The following is a 21,748-nucleotide window of genomic DNA, read 5'->3' as shown; positions in this document are numbered from 1 at the left end:
ATCAGAAACAACTGACATTTTTACAGAAATAAGGAGAGCCACCTCACTAATGTAGTTGTTACTTGTTAAAATGACATTAAAAACAATAAAGCAGTCCTTTTTTAGTTGTGGTAACTAAGACTGAGTGTTTGTTATCTAGTAATTGGCAAAAACTGGGAGGTTAGTCAAGTTTTATGCTCTGTAAAGCTCAAACGTTTCAAGCAAACTTCCTACAACAGTAATATTGCCCGTCCTCAGCTGCAAATAAAAGCATTTTGATTAAGATATACAAAAATATTTATTTTTTTAAAAAATTCCTTTAAAAAAACACACACACACTTTTTCGTAAAACATTTGTGTGTGAAAGAAATTGCAACTGCTTGAAAAGACAAAAAGGTCTAAATTCTCTGATTCCATTGTATTAAATTTGAACATTTGCTGGTCTCTTCTCTGAAACAGTAAACGTCCTATCTTTGGGTTGAGGACGAAACAAGACATTTAAGGACGTCATCTGGCTTTTGATGCATCGATACCAATTAAATCACAATGTTGGGGCTGCAGTCACTTTTTGGCCGCTGGGAAACTGCATTAAACTGGTAAATAATAATAATAATAATAATAATAACAATAAAAACTGGGCTAGTTAATGTAGAAAACAGAATGGGAAAATAATGCAATTACATTTGCAGATTGCAATCGTGATCCCTTTTTGGCCCGACGCCGGATTTATTTGGAAAATCCTTACCGGAAGTTGCGCGTGTTTTGCGTCTACCTTGACGCCTTGTGCTGCGCCGGTTGCCGGACGCTCCGACTCTCTGCTCAGCGGGGCTCCAGCACACAGCAGATGCGGAGCCGGGATGAGGTGCGTGTCGCTGCCTGTTGTGTGTCTTCGGTGCGTCGATCTGACTTTAAACCGACAAAAAAAGAAATCAGACTGCGTGGAAGAAGAAGATTCAAGTCACGCTCCGGCTGTGGATGAAGGTGCGGACGGATGAAAGTGGAGAGAAAGTGAATGTAGAGGGACTTTTGTTGGAGACTCGACTCCGGACTGCAGCTCGCCGGTTCTTTGTGCGGCGAGTTGCAGCTTTATCCTTTTGAGCAGAAAGGTAAGAGGAGCCTCCACAGGCATTGTGGGTAAAATGTGTTGTGTTCATGTCGGTTGTTGTCGAGCAGCGGCTGGTTGTTGCTCTGATGCAAAAATGAAAAAGTCGAATTTTCAGCGGGTTTTTTTTTCTTTTTTTTTTCTCAAATTACTTGTCCACAACCAGCCGCCTGTCAGGACTGATGAGCTGGCAGACACGTATTGATTTAACAAAGCTGAATTTCTCCAACAGTCTGAATCCAGACAGCTCAGCCGCAGACGCTTATTGAGTTTTCTCCCGTTTTGCGCCTTTACGCACGGTGTGCCAAATGGAACACTTTGCAAAATGCATCTGGTAGCTTTATTTCTCAGTGATCACATGCATGTGGGTTGGGTTTGTTGTGTGGTCTGTTGCTCACCGAGGCATCTCTCCAACCTGGGTGTGTTCTGCTTTGTCTGGACTCTGTGCGTTCCCAGCGCCGCCGTTGCTTTGAACATTTCGGTCACAGGTTGTCATGAACTTCTGCTGGATGCGTGTAATGTAAAGGCCTCGAAGCCTGAGCTAAGGTCGCCCTTAGGGTTCAGTAAAGAGGCAGCAGCCACGCCTCGCTGGCCCACTGCCACCCTGAGGCCAGGAGGCCCCTGGGAGCCACAGAGCAGGCTCATAAAGCTCCAGCATCATCTGAGGCTGGAAGGAGAGAAAACACTCATCTGGTCAAGAGTTTCATCCAAAAACCGATTGGTAAAGAGACAACAATTTACTTGTTAGCAGAGAGAATGAACTTCTTTAAAATATTAACATAGGAGGGAAGTGATGTGGCTTTTTAAAAAAATGCAAATGCATTTCATTATCTCACAGCACCAGCTGAGAATTACACTAGAGCACAAGCAGCAATTTAAAATGGTCAAATTATCTGTAAACAGTTGACACTTGTACAGTGTTTGTCCTGCCGTCCTGTTTCCACATCGCACATGGAAAGTCTCTCATCCCAGATGAAGCTGAACATGGTGTAAATCAATCTGTGGTGAACTGATTACAGTCAGCTGGATCAATGGAATTGACTGTCTCAGACAAGCGGCTTCTGTTTACATTCATGGCACAGCACGGTAGGTTTAAATCTGTGAGAAACTGATACACAAGCTCTTAGAAATCAGTGTTTACTGTGATAAACACTGTAATTTTTCTGTTCTGCTTTTACAAATGAATATGAGTCAGAAAATTAAACTCTCCCACTGAGCAGCATTCCACACTGGACACGGACATAAAAAAAGGCTCTCTAAACTCTTTTTTTGATAAGATGATCACTTATCTAAAGCCCCTACCCGAAAGGAAAAGCAATAAAAATAACGCACAAGAATTAGGCAAATGAAAAACCTGTTCTACTCTGAGAGATGCTGATGGTTTCAGCTGTCACTCTGCTCTGTTCTGTGTGCCTGAGCCAGGATTTGAATGATACAAAACATCCAACAGTTCCTTTCCCTCGGTGAAAGGGATCATTTTAACTCTGCTTGAGCTGCAGTACAGATCTAAAGATAAGTATTCATGCCAATAGGGAATATGAGTTCATTGTGATTTCCATTTTTAACCAGAACATGAGCAGAGCTGCTTCCTACATCCAGTCTTTCTAGAAGGACTTAAGAGCGACATTTTACGCTGCACATGATCATAAAATATGCTCGACAGCTGCTGCAACACGAACAACAATTCAGTTTCTCCCCTATTTTAGATCTAAAATACAAGCGAAGGGGCTCCAACATGAGCAAAACATGTTGGGATGTCTGATTGACATGTGCAGCCTCAGATTTATAATAAATCTGTTACACAGCGTTAGTTCATGTGAATTATTCATTTAAGTTCAGTTGTTGTATTTAAATTTTTTTGAGACTTTATCTGATATGTATTCAAGTTACCAGCTATCCCGACTTTATTTATTAATTATATATTTTAGCAACTTTATTTTGAAAATCAAGTGTCCCTAGTGCCGTTATGTCATTTTAAATACAAAATCTATGATCCTGAAAATTCAGTTGATGATTAATCGTCACTCAGAATATTGCGATTAACAGCTGAATCGTTTTTTGAAATGAGAAGTTTTATAGCTTTTAAATGCAACCTTTTCCTACAAATCCAACAAACATGCCCATCGACATGCAACTGGTTGTATAAAAGAAGTTAAGCTGAAATTGATGTGGAAATAATGATTACTGGCAGTTTTATTCAGCTTCTTTTTTTCTTTTTTTACAGGTGAATGAAAGTGATTCTGTTCGTTACGCAAAATGACTTTTTGTCAGTTTTGGCAATTCTGTAATTACTCCTAATGTAGAGGCCTAATTGTAATTCTCAAGGGAGTTTTGTGCCCAAATATTGTAAGTAAAGTGATTTTGTTTCTTTATACTTAAAAGTTTAACGTGTTTGGATATTCATTACAGTTACATCATTTGTCCTGAGCTTTCTAGGATCAGTTATAATATTGATAACTTTCAAAACTGTTTAATTTACGATACAAAATAAAAGGGGAAACATCCAATCTGACGTTAAAGATTGAAGAAAAGCTTTTGTTTTTATGGAGTCATGACTGAAAATCTGACAAAAGTTTGGACCCTCACATGGGTTGTCCAAGTTTTATAGATGAGAGCTGCAGCAGTTAGTTGATTCATCTATTAGGACATAGATATTAAATTAATAATCAACTGCTGGTAATTGATTCTCTGATTTCTGCTTTCTACATTTGAATATTTTCTACTTTCTTTCCTCCGTGATGTCAGTGAACTGCATACCTTTGGGTTGTGGACACAGCAAGACACTTGTGGGGCTTTTGAAAACACTTTTCACCTCTTCTTGACATTTTAAACACTACGATCGACCCCTGCACCTGTGATGATTCCAGCCACCAACACCTACTGCAAACATGTCCCCCCTCGACTCGTCCACGTGTGAATCACATGAAACCCATCAGTGAAATCTGGAGTGTTTAAAGTAGAACCCAGACACTGGAGGCCGTGGCACAAATGGAGAGCACGAGGAGATGCGTTATTAGATCAAGAGTCTGCTTGTTCTGCAGCCAAGTTGGAAAGTACCAACGCAGCTCTGTCCACACAAACACTAAAAATGCAGAACACACATTGTAAACGTGTGGAGAAAGAGAGAAACGTCCCGAAGAAGGAGTCAGAACAGTGGCCTGGTAAATGAATCGTGTCTGTTTTTGTCTTTGGAGGTGTGTAGACGAGGGATAGGGGGGGAGGAGGTCGGTGGGGGCTTAGTTGATGTTCTGGTTGCCACGGCAACTACTCCCCCCTCCTGGTTTTTCTCACCCGTAGCCTCCCATTCATCCCCATTGTAGTGGCTAAGCTCCGTTGCCCTTGGAGACCGCAGGGGACAGTTGGGGAATGTGGCGTCCGGGCGAGTATGTATCACACATCAACCCATAGCAAAGAAAAGAAAACTGCATCATATGAGCTAAAATAATTTTAAAAAAGCAACTAATATGAGTTCTTTCTGTGCATAAATGAGCCCAGAGCCTGGTTTTAAAGTCAAACATAAGGGGGGAAAAATCAGCTTTGCTTGCTCAGATATGAAACTGGAGCATTTGAGAGCTGCTCTGATGTCGGGCCTCCACTCCTGCACGCCGGAGACTCGCAGCCGAGAATAGAAGGTGGCGTAATTGCCCTTTATTGGCTGAGAACGCACTCGGGGCCAAATCACTTGAGTTCGCTCATAAAAACTCCCTCAAAGCAGAAGAATGGGCTCAACTCTGTCCTGCGCCACAGAAAGCACATAGGCTTTCACACACCTCAGAGTGCCAACATTTAACAATGCTGTCTCTCTTCTTGTTGCTGTCACTTGGTATGTGTCCCCCTGAAAGTATTTTGCCTCCGTCTCACATGACAAATTATCTTTCCCCTTTCCCTCCCTCTCCTCATTTCTCCTTCTGCCTCACCCTCTGTTCATGCTCCTCATCCCTCATCTCACCACTTTCTCTCTCCCACACGATCTTTTCCAAACTCACTATTTCTCTATAATTCATCTTCCTCCCCTCCCCTCATCCTCCCGACTTTTCCCAGGCCTCCAAGATAGATTCCCTCAGGAGTAAAGTGGACTTGCTGCGCCTCCCTTTGGCCCTCTCTTCTAAGTCCATCAACAACTGCAAGACCCAGTTGGGCGTGGCCTGGGAGAAGGGCGGTGGCTCGGGGACGGGAGTGGCCTGGAAGCTCCGCCCACCGCCGGCCTCTGACATGGACAACGAGTCGACGTACTCGGGCTACTCCTACAAGTCGTCCCACTCACGAAGTTCTCGCAAACACAGGTAGACGATTGAACTGTGAGATGAAAAGAAAAATATCGCTTTTAATTCCTCAGATCAGAAGTTGGCGTCCAAAGACCAAAAATATTTCATTTTCTGTCACTGAGGCTGGAAGAAATCAGCAACGATTTAAGAAGTCACAACCAGTGAATTTTGGCACCTTTGTCAAAATTAGATTCTCTGATCACATGAAAAGTGAAAGCAATGTTTTCATTTGTCTTCCTGGACCACATAATAATGTATCTGCACGTTTTATTTTTCCTCATGCGTATCCAGAGAGAGGAGGGACAGGCATCGCTCAAAGAGCCGCGACAGCAGCATCCGTGCAGACAAATCAGTGATCATCCAGCCACCAGGCGAACCGCTGCTGGACGCTGAGTCCACCAGAGGAGATGACCGGGTCAGAGCCTCATCCTTCCCTTAACGTGTGTTCTCTTTCCATAGACCGAGTATCACTAACACGCTCTGCTCTCCTTTCTCTTCAGGATGATAACTGGGGCGAGACCACCACAGTGGTCACCGGCACCTCCGTGGACAGCATCTCCAACGAGGACCTGACACGGATCTCAAAGGACTTGGAGGACTCTTCGCCACTCGAGTGCCGCCGTTACCTCAGCCCAGCCTTAGGAGCCATTCTGGGGCTCTTCTCCCTGATCACTCCTCTGGCCTTCTTGGCCCTCCCACAGCTCCTGTGGCGGGATACACTGGACCCTTGCGGCACACCATGCGAGGGCCTTTACATTTCTCTGGCCTTCAAGCTCCTGATCCTCCTCATCTCCACATGGGCGCTGTTTCTCCGCCCGCCAAGGGCCACTCTGCCACGCTTCTTTGTCTTTCGCTGCCTGCTGCTGGCACTGGTCTTCCTCTTCGTGGCGTCCTATTGGCTGTTCTACGGAGTGCGGGTGCTGGAGCCCCGAGAGACGGACTACAGGGGGATTGTGGGATACGCAGCATCTTTGGTGGATGCGCTGCTGTTCATTCAGTACCTGGCTTTGGTGCTGTTGGAGGTCAGACACCTGCAGCCTGCTTTCTGTCTGAAGGTTGTGAGGACCACAGATGGCGTCAGCCGCTTCTACAACGTGGGACATCTCAGGTTAGTATGTATGGAAAAACAGAGAGTCTGTGTCTATACAAAGAAAGAAATTGCACCTGTTTTAAGTTTGGCTGCAATCCTGTTTGAAGTAGTGTCTTTGTGCACCACTCCCAGTGCTCCTGCCACATTTGGAACCATCGCAGAACGGTGACCTTTTAACTTGAATTTTATTTTGGGGGAATGGAAGAAGTTGCAGGAAGTAGGAGAATGTGGATAGCATAGGTGCAGCCACAGTTCAGGTCGATTTCCAGAATTTTCTCTCGCAGATGCCTCAGGAGGCTACAGCAGAACTTTCCGTCAACACTCTGACCCCATGAGATGAATTCATGGAGCACAACCACGCGCATGTCTTAACAAAAACTACTAGCGTGCTCTCGATGGGCCGTTTTCCGTCTTGGGCACTTTGTGGGTTCTTCCACTGAAGACTGCTCTGTGGTCTCTGGGTCACGTGATGACCTTCCACATGAATGTTGGGTCAGTTTGGGATGGATTGTGATGTTTGAGGTGTAAATGTAAATGCACATTTGTAATTAGTCACAACGAGAGTGTTTCAAAGGTGGCAGGAACGTGAGGAGCAGTGTTTTTGCTGCACAAGGTGACAATTTTGTAGGTGAATGCGGTCAAATCCGGTTTTTGTTTTTATTGGCGCCGTCTCAAAACTGTTTCATCAAACCTTGTATTTGAATTTTCTGATTTTTTCACTTACGTATGTGGCCTTGTCTGTTTATTAGGATCTCTAAAATGATATCAAATTACTGTAAAACTGGTTGCAGAGTCCAACCAGCGAATAAGGAATAATGTTTGTTTTGTGTCGATGTCTTTCTGGACTTTAGGTAAAGACATCCATCTGAACCACTACCTATCTGAAGAACACTTCCCTCTATATACAATTCAACTCAAACCATATTTAGATGACCTCACAAAACTTCAACTGTTTGTTTTTGAATCATCCACATTGTTTCACTGTATTCTAAGCCTCTAGCTATTTGCCTCACTGCACAGCTAAGCATAAACTTGTCTCTCTAGTATCATAAAGAGGCTACCAGGTTCTTGCATTTACCAACCAAACGGAAAAAAAACATACTAGGTGGTTGAAAGGTGTACACGGGGAAGGTCCAGCAGTGAAACTTGCTAACTGTGTTGCTCTCTTTTTGAGTGTGTGCTGTTGGCTGAAAGTCGACCAGCATAGCGACTACAACTCTTGACTCCACTGTGCAGCTTCAGCCACACAAAGAATCATCCTACAAAATAAGATGTTTTTTTGACTTTTTGTCTATTTATGGTCAACACAACAGAAAGATAAAAGCACAGTAAGTGGATATAATTGTGTGTTCATGCATTTGACTCACATGATGAACGTGTTCTCTGTGTGCAAAGTGCCGGTGCTCCAAATTAAGTAATATTAAATCAACAAATACAATAACTACAAATACGGTCACATGACAAGTCTGACAGTCAGTCAGTACAATATGGACACAGTTTCTTTTCCCAAGTGTAGGTCTAATTCTACATGAGATTGTTGTTGATTTATGTTCTCACACTTCAGCAAAACGTTTTTCTCATGCATGCAGCTCAGGGATCGTGTCGTTTGCTGTTCCTGGCGGTTCACCACTTCCTTACTGCCTACGTGCAGACTGACCATGAAGCGGAGGTTGTCAGAGGTGATGTGCACTGATAACCGCTCTCTGTTACGGCTGTTCAACTTTTCTTCCTCTATCTGATACTCTGCAGCATTCAGAGGGCAGCCGTGTGGGTTCTGGACCAGTACTACAGCGACTTCCCCGTCTATAATCCTGCCCTGCTTAACCTGCCCAAGTCCATCCTCACCAAGAAGATGTCTGCCTTCAAAGTCTACAACCTGGGGGAAGGTACAGCCCCGTGTCCAGTGATAATTCCTACCGTGCATGCTCCAAATGCGACAAACATGGATGGCAAGGGAAGGTTGACTTGCAAAATGATTCAATTACAGTAGAGTTTATGATGTCTGTAATATGCAAAATATTGCATGACAGACATCTACATTGCATCACTGTGATATCAACCCACCTGAAAACTGAATTTTCGCCACATTCATTCACTTCTATAACAACCACAACCTTAAGCCAAACAGTAAAATTGTGCCCTGAGTCTATCCGTATGAGAAATCTTCCAAATTATACATGGATTGAAAATAGATGCACTTTTTGGACACGCCCACAACAGTCTGGGTTTCTCTGTCCACACATTACATGGATCGTGTTTCTGTCCGCAGAGAACAACACCAATAACTCCACAGGCCAGTCCAGAGCCATGATCGCAGCCGCTGCTCGGAGAAGAGACAACTCCCACAACGAGTACTACTATGAGGAGGCGGAGGTGGAGCGGAGGGTCCGCAAACGCAAGGCCAGGTAGGAACGCAATTACAGAAAAGTTGTACACACACTCACACATAAAGACGCAGTATTTGTAGGCTATATTAGAGCTGAGGAAAGGACTGAGGGCCAAGCAGCTTCAAATGCAGATCATACACGCTTTTTTTTTTTTTTTTTGTACTCACAGACTGGTGGTGGCAGTAGAGGAAGCCTTCACCCACATTAAACGGCACCAGGAGGAAGACGCAGCCACATCCTCTCCCAAACACCCGCGGGAGGTGATGGACCCCAGAGAGGCAGCTCAGGCCATCTTCGCCCCCATGGCCCGGGCCATGCAGAAGTACCTCCGGGCCACCAGGCAGCAGTCCTACCACACCATGGAGAGCATCATCAACCATCTGCAGTTCTGCATCACGCACAATATGACCCCCAAGGTTAGGAGGCTTAAGAGTTGCATTTTAAGTGGTCGATCATCTACATATTGAGCAGCTTTATTCTCCTTGACTTGTTGCAAACATATTTTCATATTCTAAGCTGTTCTCCTCCCTGTGAGGCCCCAAATTTGTGTGAAAAGTAAGGAACTGCATTCTTTCAAAGCATATGTACAACCTTTTAAACCTCGGCTGTGTACAAGCCAGCTGAAAACCAATGTAAAGCATGTCTTTAAAAAAAGGGAGGGGGGATTGAAAAGTGGGGATAAAAAAAGATGAGATGAAGTGGTTCCTCTCCAACCAGACAAGACACATGCTTCGTATTATGATCTTCATGTCATTACCTGGTTAAGATGTATTTCCAAATGTAATCAAACTCAACATGTAAATACATATTAGTAGCTGCATTCCACCTTAACATTGTGTTCAACCACATTTAACTGTGTTAGCATCACTATTCCTACTTTGACTTGCACATTTGTTCTTTGAAGGCTTTCCTCGAGCGCTACCTCATTGCCGGTCCCACCCTGCAGTACCTGGATAACAGCAGGGGGCGCCAGTGGACTCTGGTGAGCGAGGAGCCGGTGACGGCCTCTTTGCGCCGAGGCCAGGTCTTCTGCCTGAGACGCCTCGACTTCTCCCTAGTCGTCACGGTAACGCCTCTTCCGTTCCTGCGGCTGGGCGAGGTGTTCATTGACCCCAAAAGCCACAAGTTTGTCATGAAGCTCCAGTCAGAGACGTCTGTGTAGGAGGAGGAAGATTACTGGACAGGAAGGAGGAGGAGGACGATGATGAATCAAAAATACTAATCTGTCAGGGTATCGGGTTTTTTTATACCTTTTAGTATTACAGTTTTTTTCCATAATTGTTCCTCGATAATTGTGACATCCAAATATGCAAAAGATAAAATATCATAAACATACAGGAAGGACGAGACACAGCAGCAAAAACACCCGATCGCTGACTTTGTTCCTCTTCTTGTTCAGTCGAAACAAACATAAACTCAGACACTCGCCTCTGTAAATGCTGACTGTTTACTTCTCCTAATGCACTGATGACTGTTTCCAGTTCCCATCACAGGGAGGAACACTGTTTAGTAGCATTTCCACACAAATTCAATGTGTTCTCTGGATAAAAAAAATGCTATCCTCTGGGTAAAAATGGACATTTGCAGCTCGAGCCATTTGTTCCAGATAGCTTGGAGGATGCCTTCTTGGTGCACAATCAGTCGTGAGAGGCTTCACTTAACCCTCCTATTACCTTCAAATTTACTGACATCTTTCATCCGTGGGTTCAGTTGAACCCCAGCAATTTAAACCTCCAGAAAATATCATAATTAAAAATGGTACCCAAGTGTATGTGTAAATAACTCTTTAAATAAAACTGAAATGGGGTCAAATTGGCCCCAAAGACAATAGGAGGGTTAAATAAGTTCTTTCTGAGAACTGGTCATAGTTCCTTTTTTCCTTCTTGTAAAAAAAAAAAAAAAAAGTTTAGTTTCCTTCTTTTCGACTGTATTCACTGAAGCAAAGCGGAACCTGCTTTGGAACTGCTTCAAGTAGTTTTGATTCCACTGAAAAGCTGACGTAAAATGTGCAGAAACCTACTGAAGCATCGAGGAGGCCTGGATGGACTTGACCGAACATTTCATAAACACTTTCTGACACAAACACATTTTTATGTCTTGCACTGACAACAAATCTAACAATCAAAGCACAACAGATACAGTGTGTCCCGTTCATCTTTTGTAGCACTGGTATGAGGTGATCATCTCCAGCAGCTTGATGTTAATGACTGTCCTTGGCAGAGTAGCTGAGTATATATGTGTGTGTGTGTGTGTGGCTTAAGCTCGTCAGGAACCATCTGTGATACGTACTGGATCTCCTCCATTGTGTTGAAATGTTCAATTTGAATTTCATTGTGGCACACAGGGCAACAACTGTGTTGGTGCGGCCAAGAAACTCACATGTTTTTGATGGTCTATGCTCCGAATGTTCTCCCTCAGGAGTTAACAGTAGATCTCAGCACTGACAGTCCGATCCTGGAGGGAAAAGCCTCGTGAATGTTGAGGATGTGCGCGCCTGACCTGGAACGCCTTCTTCAGTTTTGGAGACTTCAGGCTCCTGCGCTGCGAGTATTGTCGTTTGGTCTCTGGGTGGTAGCTGCAGACCTGAAGGTTGGGTCACACCAGGCCTGAGTCCTGGCAGGGTTCGAAATTGCCTGCTAGTGATCACAAAAACACGGTTCCAGAGAGTTACTGCAAACACCTGTTGCGTAACCGTACAAGAAGTTTTTGATTGTTTTCCTAAATGTAGTTGAATGTTCACAAATTGCTTCAGCCAGCCAATGACTTCTGATGTGTTTGTGTTTAAAAATGAATAATTCATCAGCTGTCAGAATAGGTGCAGGTTAATTTTCTGTTGGTGAACTAAGTGTTAAGTACACTAATCACTCATACTAGGTTTCCTGGATGTGTGGATTAATACTGAAGCTGCTGTACATAGTGGGGCTCAACAGCAGGCCTCGCGCAGGTTAATCCAGCCTTTTGTGTATCTTTTAATTCAAAGCTGTCCTTTTGACACTACAGATAGAGATTGTTGTGCCACTCACAAGTTTACGTGTACATGCAGTTTTCTAAGATTGTATTTTTCCTGTTTTTTATTCGATTTCTTCTGCTGCCACTTTGTTGTACTGAAACTAAACTCCTAACACTTGTTTCTAAAGGACGTGAGGTTGTCTTTAAAAGCAAGATGATTCGCTGTTACACTGTGTTTCTATGAACAAAGTTGAACTGAAATGTTTTTAATAAATGACCTCATGTAAAATCAGGCATGTCATATGAGTCATATGAGTCATATGAGTCACAAGTTTGTTTTTGGGGAGTATTTTTCGAAACAGGAAGTGAAAGTATGCTGTGTGGGGGTGGGTGCTGTTCAGAAGAAACGCCAAATTTCCATTGTTCTATAAACATTGCTTTGATACAGCTGAAGAACAATAATGATAATGAATAATGGTACAAAATATGGATTTACAGAACTGAAATGAAGAATAGAAACACAATGGTTCAAGGAATTTGCACTGATCTATGGGAAATTTACCTTAAAGTGCAACACATATTGACAAAACCTACGGTGGCAGACAGGGGCAAATGACGTGCATATACACAAGCGAGCTGCATATACATGAATGCGTTACATAAATAGAAACACACTACAAAAAAGAAAAAAAATGCAGCTTCTGTCAGCTCAAACACTAAGGACAAGACACCAAGACACAGACAAAGCAACGTGGTGAACGCAGTCCAGTGCAGCGAGGAATGTCCAGACCTGTACATCGGGGAGACTTAACAACCGCCCCACAAGCGCATGGCTCAGCACAGAAGAGCAGCTCCTCAGAACAGGACTCGGCAGTCCACCTGCATCTCAAGGACAAAGGACACTCATTGGAAGACAACAACGTACAGATGTTGGCCAGGGAGGACAGATGGTTTGAGAGAGGGGTGAAAGACGCCATCTATGTCAAACTGGAAAGACCATCACTTAACAGAGGTGGAGGTCTGAGGCGTCGTCTCTCACCTGTTTACAATTCAGTCCTAAGATCTCTCCCCAGGAAGATGAAACTACATTCACACCGAGCCACAAAAGACACTAACGAACCCCATTGTGGCAGAGGGAGCACTAACAACTCACATAACGAGGGGGAGGAGCAACAACCCCCAATTGAAACCGAAAGTCAGGTGTTAATAGCTCCTTAGGATATAAGTATCTGGATCTCCCAACTCGATGAAGCCTCTTGGATGAAGGTGGAACGTCTTCAAGGAACTCAAGCAGGTCCAGTTGCTACGATTAATCTACCAGAATACCCATGACCTGGATGTCTGAGAATCTTCACAGACACTGCAGTGTAAAAAAAAACCCACAAAAAATGCCACAATACGATGCACTCTGTTATACTTTACACTCGCTACGATCACAGTACATCCTCTGGTTGCCGTTTTCCTGCATGTGTCCTTCTTTTCAGACGACACTAACGTTGGTCAGTGTGGGCGCACACATCTGTACAGTGATCTCTGTAGTTATTAGTGTGGACAGGCCACAACAGTAAAACTGGTTCATGTCTGACTGTCGGAAGAAAAGAACGACGAAAACATCAGAGCTAATGCTGTCTAATGTCTAATGGGGAAAAAACGTGTCCCAGACATTGAAATGTACTGGTTTGAAATTTGTGCTGGGGAACATGGAAAAGGTTGAGCAAATCGTGTCCCAGGACACGAAACAATATTATTAATAATAATAACATTAAGTTTTGTGACTATTTCATGAATTGCCATGAGACTGGGTTGGCTTATCCCTCAACTACCTTTACTTGTCTGGCTCACCGTTGTCTGTCTCTCAGGTGAAAAGCTCACTACTATATGATGTCATGATTATTCTGTTTGTGGTTGAAGACCTACAATTTTGCAAACTTTGCACATTATGATACTTGTATGTTGAAGATCTACATTTCTGTAAACTTTGCAAATGATAATGAAAGTTTTTGTGTGTTTTAAAAAAAAAAAAAGCTCACTACTTCCGTTGTGTGGCACTTCTTTTATGTGGCGCTTGCTATTTCATTCATGACATAGTTTTTGAATTAATCGGCCGATTAATCGGTTATCGGAATTTTTTTATTTTTTTGCCAAATATCACAATCGGTTGGGCCCTAATAACCATAACTCGATTTTGCAACACAGAATTAGTGGCTGAAATAGGAACAGTGCTTCTTCTGCTGCGGGGAGTAAATGTTAAAAGCCGACAAACAGGAAGTGAGCCACAGTTGCCTTTTGGAGTTACAATGAAACAACTGACTCTGCTCATTTTATTCCTTCAAGGTATGTTCTCTTTTCATTTTCTGAATATATATTGGAGCTATAAAAAAAAAAGTAAACTAAACTTTATCTGGAACAATAATTCAGAACAGAGTCGGAATTCTAGTGACCTCCTTACACTGAAACACTTTGAACTACGGAGTGAAACAGCTAAAGAAGTGCACATGTAGTATATTAATGCTCAGTTCGTATCACTAATCTGTTTGTTTGATGTTTAAATTAAGGTTACTACAGGATTTTCTTTTTGACAGCAAACGCCACGAAAAGCAGGAAGTACAGTATGTAGAATGAGTGACAGGAAAATCTCGTGAACGTCATCTGTTGATGAAGCTGAAGGACATTGGTCATCTTAAAATAAGATTTACATCAGCTTGACTATTTTGTGTGGTTTCGTATATGTCTTGATATTCAGGGATGGTGACAGGCTACACACTATATTAAAATGTGTATGTACATCTACCCCGACCCTGAAAAGTGGCTGAGTTTTTTTCCACCACGTTGCTGTGGTTAGTTATTCTTACGGAAATGCTGTCACAACTATTATTAGCATTGACATTTTCTACAGAAATTCACTGTTCCTCTGAGAAGATCCCCTGTGGTTAAACTTTAGTAGCATTTATTTAATACAGACATTCATGGTCTCCAGAGGATGACTTCTACTGGCTTTAGGGTTGACATTTTTTAATTTATTTTTTTAATCATATTAGCAGCACTTTTGCGAATTGCTTTGATGCTTAGTACGGCCACCAAAGGACCCTGGATGGTGATTTGTAAGAAAAAAAAAACTAAAATAGAACGTGACCCCTGAACTTTTATCTAGCGTCATCGTCAGGTTCCAATCAACCACACTGTGTTGGTGCTAATTAACAAATATTAGTAATATGCTAGACAGGTGAGCACAGTAAGATAATAATACATAAGATTTAGATTTTTTTTAAACATATATTACATATAATGAATATAATAAATATAGAGACAGAGCCTGTAATAGGTGTTCAAACCCTTCCTATTGTTGCTCTTCAACACTGACCACAGTCAATTTATTTTTGGCTTTTTTGAAAAGAATTCACCAAAAAAAGACTCTTTGATGCCAAAGTGATTTTGCTAAAACCTCATTAATCTTAGATTCAGTTAACTTTCTCGACAGAAACGCACACCACACATGATTAGTTCAAGAACTGTATGAAAATCTAACGACTCTTTCTGGTTTCATAGTTTCTGGCTCTTATAAATGCTGTAATTTTGGCAATTTAAAACAAAAATTGTACATCTTTCAAACATGCCAACCAGTTTTGCGTTTCATTAAAAATACCACAAAATGAACAACTTAAACTCTGAATAGAGACGAAATGCGTAGTTATCTTCGTCAGCCTGTTTTAAAATGTTGACAGCTGTGTTTAGGGAAGTGTTTTTCTTCTTCTGCTTTGTCTCTGTATAAGATAATAGAGACAGGTCACCATGTCACTGAGTCCTTTCACATTTGTTTTTAAAGTGGTACTGGTTAAATCACTTGGGGAAGTCTCTGGCTACCTTGGGGATTCCATTACCCTGCGATCAGGAGTCGACCCATCATGGAGTCTCTCCAAAATTGAGTGGTCAATCTTCTCTAACCACACTTGGATTGCCACGTACCACAAAGGGAGGAAAAGCACTGAACGCGTCCCTCGATATAAAGGGAGACTCAGTCTAAACATCTCTTCAGGTAAAAGAAAGTCTATCACCGTCCAGCGTAAAGCAATTGTTGGCCTAATTCTCTTTTTTGACTTTGTCTTTCAAACAAATCTTATTTGCTAGGTGACTTAACGATAGAACGACTGACCAAAAAGGATGCCATGGAATACACTGTGGACATCTTCAACACCGAAGACGAAGAGTACTTTCTCCAGATTAAGCTGATCGTGAGAGGTGAGACTCAAGACTGATTCTTAAACTACTTGATGGTTCGTAACAATGACTTCTATTCACACTGCAGAAAAGTTAACAGCTTTTAATGAAGGCTGGGTTTCTACTTCGTTTCATTTTGAATGCTTAGTTGCCAATATTTTGCTTATGAATGTGTTTCAAAGCAGTCAGGTGTGAACATTATGCCCTGAGCATGTTTTTTTGAATCAACACTTCCAATTTGTACCTCTGCAGAACGCCTCCAGATACCAGTCATACGATCAGAAACCAGTTCACCTGTTCAAGGACAATGTTTTACGGTGCTGGATTGTTCTTCACCTGAGAATGGCGTCCACTACTCCTGGCATGTGGTACCATCCACTGTGTACATCACTGGCAGGAGCTCTCCACACCTTTTAGCAATTTTCAATACGACAGACAACCCTGTCAGCTTCACCTGTACCACCAGCAATAACATGGATAACGCCTCGAGTGTTGTCACCTTAAAGTGTGATGGTAAGATTTTAGTCTGCAGTAATTTGGTTAAACAGATATATGGGATGTGTCACATGCGAGCACAACATCAGCTGAGATAGGCGTCCAAAGACGTCCAAGATCAGGTATCAAACCTTAAGCAAGGGTCAATCAATCCTGCTCTTTTTCCTTCTATGTGCTCGCCAATGCTGATAATAGAAGTAGTATAAAGATGGAGTATTTCAATCATATTAGAATAAAACTCAAAGGACTGTATAACTACAGAACAACAACTTTATGATACTAGTATCAGTGTTTATCTCACCTTAAGGCCAACAATATGTCAGTGGATACAATGCATCTGTGGGTTGAATTAGCGCAAACCAGTTTACACACATTAAGCCAAAGTATACACCAGAGATCTCCAACTCTGGTCCTCGTGAGCTACTGTCCTGCAGGTTTTAGACGTTTCCGTACTGCAACACACCTGACTCTAATTAGTGGATCATTAACAGACTTGTGTAGAACTTGACAACAAGCAGTTGGAGATCCATTAATTAGAGTCAGGTGTGTTGCAGTACGGAAACATCTAAAACCTGCAGCTCTAGAGGACCAGAGTTGGAGATCCCTGGTGTACGCAATACACCAAATATTATAGTGTGATACAGTTTCATGCAATAAAAAAGTCATATAAAGTTATCAAACTCTTCAACTGTAATGAAACTAGCATGCGTCTGTGAAAGTCTTTGATTTTGATTAAGTCTTCCATGTATTTTCAGGTGACAAGCTTCAGCCTGTGACCCCAGAACCTGCACAGTTACAGGGCAGGGAGAGATTCATTACTCCTTTTTTAATTGGCCTCCTGGTTGGTGCAATCACAGTAACTATAACTGTCTGTTTCAGAGGTAAGAAGAAAACATCCCCCCTCAAAATACACTTTTTGTTGGTCCTACCGCTTTCTAAAGGAAAGGTCAGCATCTGTGCTCCAGTTTTACAACTTGCCGTTTGTGTAGCACTGACTAGTTCTACAGTGTTGGAACGGAGTTGTGCGTGAGCTGGTGTGCTCGAGCTGCACAGCAAGGGAAAGCAACAGTGTAGAATTACATTTAAGTTATTTTAAGGAAAGAAGGGATTATAATTGGGGATGCACGATATATCAGCGACCACATCGGTATCGGCCGATGTTAGTGTTTTTTCCAATATATCGGTATCGGTCCGATGAACAAATTTAGCTGATGTGAAAAACCGATGACTGTCTAACATTAGCACCTTCGTCTATACATTTGATATTGCTGCTATTTTACAGAGGTTTTTCTTTAATGGTCCTGGACTTGAACATTAAATATGTTTTACTTTTGTTACATAGTAAAGAAGACTAAGTGCTCTAATTTGGTGCGGGCTTCTTTTGAATAGTTTTCACGTTCTAACAGTGATTACTCATTTTTCGGTGTGAACAAACATTGAATATCAGTAATATCGGTTATTAAGTTTTAACATCGGTATCGGCCAGAAATTTTAATTTAATATTGTGCATCACTAATTAGAATCATAGAAAAATGTAAGAAAAACATGCGACTTTGATGCATGGAGATGCCTTTTTAAGGGTTTAATCAATAACAGGAGAGGAAATATAAGGAATTCTCTATAGGCTGCCATACAGGTTTGGGACCACGATGGTTTTGTCATTAAAATATGTACGTGTGCTTTACACATGCATGACATTCATTTTGGTATGAAACAGTGAGCTGTGAAAGAAGGTCACAGGGCTGGGGGAAGGGGAAACTGTCGGTTTGACGGTTTTTCCTGCCTGCCTGCACCACTTTCTTTCACAGGTATAGTCATAACTCGCCTCCTGTTCACACTCAGCTCCTCTCATCAAGCCTACACACTTTTCTTAAGAGGTTACCTGCAAAACCTGAATGAACAATGAGCAGATTATAGCTTTTACTGTTGGTGTCACACTGTCCTGAGATCAGCATTGCTCCTAAACCAGTGAAACCATGTTGAGATTATTTTTTTGTGCTTTTTACAGTGCGCATTGGAAATGCATTTCAGTGCCTGACAGGTATGCCTGTTATTTTGTCACGTTCAGACTGACATGACCACTGTTGCATGAACTCATTCATATTCAACTTTATTTTCCAGAAAAATTGTGCTCATCAAAAAAATAATGAATCCTAAAAGGTAAGCTGCTGCTCTAGTTTGGTTTTTTTTCTAGTTGGTAGCAAAGGCTGGTAACACAAAATAACCAAGTTTCTCCCTCATTCTTTCTTAACCAACATGAAAGTTTCAAGGAGCCAGAATGACAACGAACCAACAACACCACAAATCACCAGAGACGTCTGCAGCAACAGGAGTGTGGTTTGTATGGCATGCTGTATATTTATTTATAAGGTGGAAGCAGCCACACAAGCAAGCAGAAGTGAATGTATTTTGAGAGGATCTGCAGAGGATGTTCATTATTTATCTGATGCAGAGCTGCTGGTATTTTTCTGCACTTGTATTTTTTGTGTGTGTTTTTTTGTTGTTATTGTCACAACCTTTGCCCCCTTCAACTATAACACAGAAAAAGCCCAGCAACCATGGAAAGCTCCCACAATACTGGCTAACATTCCCTAAAAGTTCCAGTTGTGTTTTCAAGAAAAATGTTCCTGTAAGACTAAATGTTAACCTAACGTTTTGTCTGCAATATTGAGAGAGTGTTTTGAGGGTGTGGTCGGGGCCACAGATTATGTTGAACGATAACAAATTGAGACCTGAACCGAAACAAACAAAACAAGAAACTCCCACTAATGTTCTTAGAATGACTGAGCATTGTTAGAATGTTTTGTAGAAAATGTTATCTTACCTTGAAGAAGAAAATCCAGGAAAAAAAGAAACTTCCAGCTGAAAACATTCCTTTGCAGTAATATTCCAGGAATATGTTTTGAGAACAAATTCTAGCTAAAATGAACGTGGTGATGGTTCTGCACAGAGCTATCGTTTGTTGTTTATTGTTGTTTTGTAATGCTTGTCACGGTGATAAACTTTGAGAGAAGGATGCACACTGGCCACAACACACTAGTACCTCAAATTCTACTCTAGCAAACCTGCTGAATACAATCCTTCTAGTTGTATGCGTACAAAATAGCACTTGCTAATTCGATGGCATCATTTCTGGTTATTTCATTTTCTTTAGCATGCGCATTAACAACATTAAAATGTTAATGAAATAACTTGACATTCAGACAGACATTCCAATTCCATCACCTTTGTCTTTTTTCTTTTGTTAATTTGTTGTTTGTTTCTATGCAATCTACTCCACGATCAGAGGGCTGTAGTACGAAGCAAGGTCCATAGAGAGAGAAGTATATTGAGCCTAAAGCCAGAGTTTTCTTTAACCGTCTCCATCGCCATGGTAACTGATGCTACACAGCTCACCTGCAGGCTCTGTTCAGAGGAGCAGGCGAGATTAAATGCCTTTTGTTAAGCCAGGTTTTGTTAAACCAGTTTGTTTGTTAAGCTGAAGAAATCCTGGATATGTCAAACTTGCTTCCTAGTACAGCCATCAAGTGTCAAACATGAGGCAGGAGATTCCAAAGCACTTTATTATGGATTTATCTGAATATACCACAATGGGCAGAAAGCAGAAGGGGGATATTTTCTGGATTTTTTGAGGAACATCTCTCAACCGATCACTTCTACAGTAGTGACGCCTGATAGAGGCTCCTTTAGAACTTCACTGTTGCAGTATTTTGCTGAAGTTGGTCAATTGCTAAGCTTCCAAATGTGTATTTTCAGTATTGCATTTTTTTAACATGCGTTTTTAATCCCTAAATCACCACAATAAGCATGTGCTGCCTTATTCTGTGTTGTCAACACAATAAATAAACTGGATACTGTGTAAAGCTCGTTTTTACGTCCTTGTGTGCTTCCTGCAGTCAGTTCTTACAAGGCTTTGTGAGGAAGTCTGTCTTCTGCTGACAGATAAAGTAGTTTGCTAAATATAGGCTGAGCAGTCATAGTGCAGAGAGGTTTTACTGCAATGCAACTGCAAGGAAAGCACACGTCAAAGCACGGAGCGTCATTTTTAAAATCCAGCCTTTTATTAGCTGTTGACCCAACTGGCAACGCAGCTGAATGACAATGAAGCAAATAACAAAAAGATGCACAGGTGACAGTAAATACAAGAAGACAAACAAAACATCCAAAAATATAATCTCTGTATATACAGAATGTACAACAGTTACTTACAGTCTCAAAAAGATAAGATTTCAATTTGATAAAGCTTTGATGCCACACAGACCTACGCAAAAGTCTTTTACACCTTTCTGCCTTCAGAAGCTGCTTCGTATTGGCCTTGTGTTTCCTTGTGCTGCACCGAGCGGCCCTTGAGCAAAGCTACACACCGTCTAGGAGATGTCTTGGTAGGGCGACACCGAGGCCTTCCTCATGCGATTGGACTGGATCTTGTCGTACACAGTTTGAGGCTAAATGCGAGATAAAAATGAGGTAAAGAAAAAATAATGATTTTAAAAAAACATCACTGTCACAATGAAATTAATTTCTAAAATGCTGTTAAATATGAGGAAGATCATAATTACACCTTTCAGGATGTCATAAGAAAGTCTGATCTGGTAATGAATGTTTATGTTGCAAATGAAAACAATAAAATACACTTGTGCTCAGTTTGATCAGCTGCTACAGAGTAACTCGTTCTGGTATGAACAGCATCCAAAGTTAGAAAACTAACATTATAATCTGTAACCATAAGATCGTACAATCACAAAGTGTTGCTCTTACCCCAGGCGTAGCTCTGTTGGTTCTGTTGTCGATGGTTTCATACACTGAGCAGGGCTTCATAGTCCCCTGAAAGTTCACACATGGATGCATTACTCAGGCAGGCAAAGAGAAACGGTCAAGTAAAACTTCAGAACATAGAACAGTGCGTCTCAAGTTCTGCATCTCTGTATGTAGGTTTGTCACTTCATTTCAGTCATTTTGCATCGCTCTGTAACATTTAGCATCTCTTTGAGGTCATTCAAGTCATTGGAGTTAATTTGTGTCACATCTGGGACATTTTGTGTGTCACTACGCATCCCGTTGTGTTCACTCTGTGTCTCTTTGTGGTCATGCTGCTGACCCACTTTTGTAATTCTAGTTCCATTTTGTTAATTACATTTTTTTCTTTGTTTTTGCACATTTAAATTGTTTGTTTTGTAACGACTTGGTATCTTAGTGGTCATTTTGTGTCACATTGAGTTATTTTGTGTTCGATTTTAGTCATTTTACATTTCTGCTTCTATGATTG

At 41.7% G+C, this 21,748-nt stretch overlaps 2 protein-coding genes across 2 annotated transcripts; both read left to right on the top strand.

Moving 5' to 3' along the window:
* The first annotated feature begins 823 nt into the window (after window positions 1-823).
* Window positions 824-10,531, top strand: LOC103369234 (vang-like protein 2). The gene is made up of 8 exons (XM_008297896.1): window positions 824-1,085; window positions 5,123-5,364; window positions 5,638-5,761; window positions 5,847-6,454; window positions 8,186-8,322; window positions 8,706-8,841; window positions 8,993-9,239; window positions 9,728-10,531. Exons 2-8 carry the CDS (start codon window positions 5,294-5,296, stop codon window positions 9,983-9,985), a joined length of 1,581 nt encoding a protein of 526 aa, XP_008296118.1. The 5' UTR covers window positions 824-1,085; window positions 5,123-5,293; the 3' UTR covers window positions 9,986-10,531.
* A 3,325-nt stretch (window positions 10,532-13,856) lies between these two features.
* Window positions 13,857-20,349, top strand: si:cabz01074946.1 (CD48 antigen). Its single transcript, XM_008297894.1, has 8 exons — window positions 13,857-14,106; window positions 15,596-15,805; window positions 15,898-16,008; window positions 16,240-16,500; window positions 17,238-17,363; window positions 18,491-18,523; window positions 18,604-18,642; window positions 18,746-20,349. The coding sequence occupies exons 1-7, from the start codon at window positions 14,070-14,072 to the stop codon at window positions 18,627-18,629; spliced, it is 804 nt and encodes a 267-aa protein (XP_008296116.1). The 5' UTR covers window positions 13,857-14,069; the 3' UTR covers window positions 18,630-18,642; window positions 18,746-20,349.
* Window positions 20,350-21,748: the final 1,399 nt, after the last annotated feature.

The sequence above is a fragment of the Stegastes partitus genome, unplaced genomic scaffold, assembly GCF_000690725.1.
Source record: "Stegastes partitus isolate 25-593 unplaced genomic scaffold, Stegastes_partitus-1.0.2 Scaffold1258, whole genome shotgun sequence".
Taxonomy (NCBI): Eukaryota; Metazoa; Chordata; class Actinopteri; family Pomacentridae; genus Stegastes; species Stegastes partitus.
Note: the sequence above shows the minus strand (reverse complement) of the source record. Positions and strands in the feature narration are given on the sequence as shown.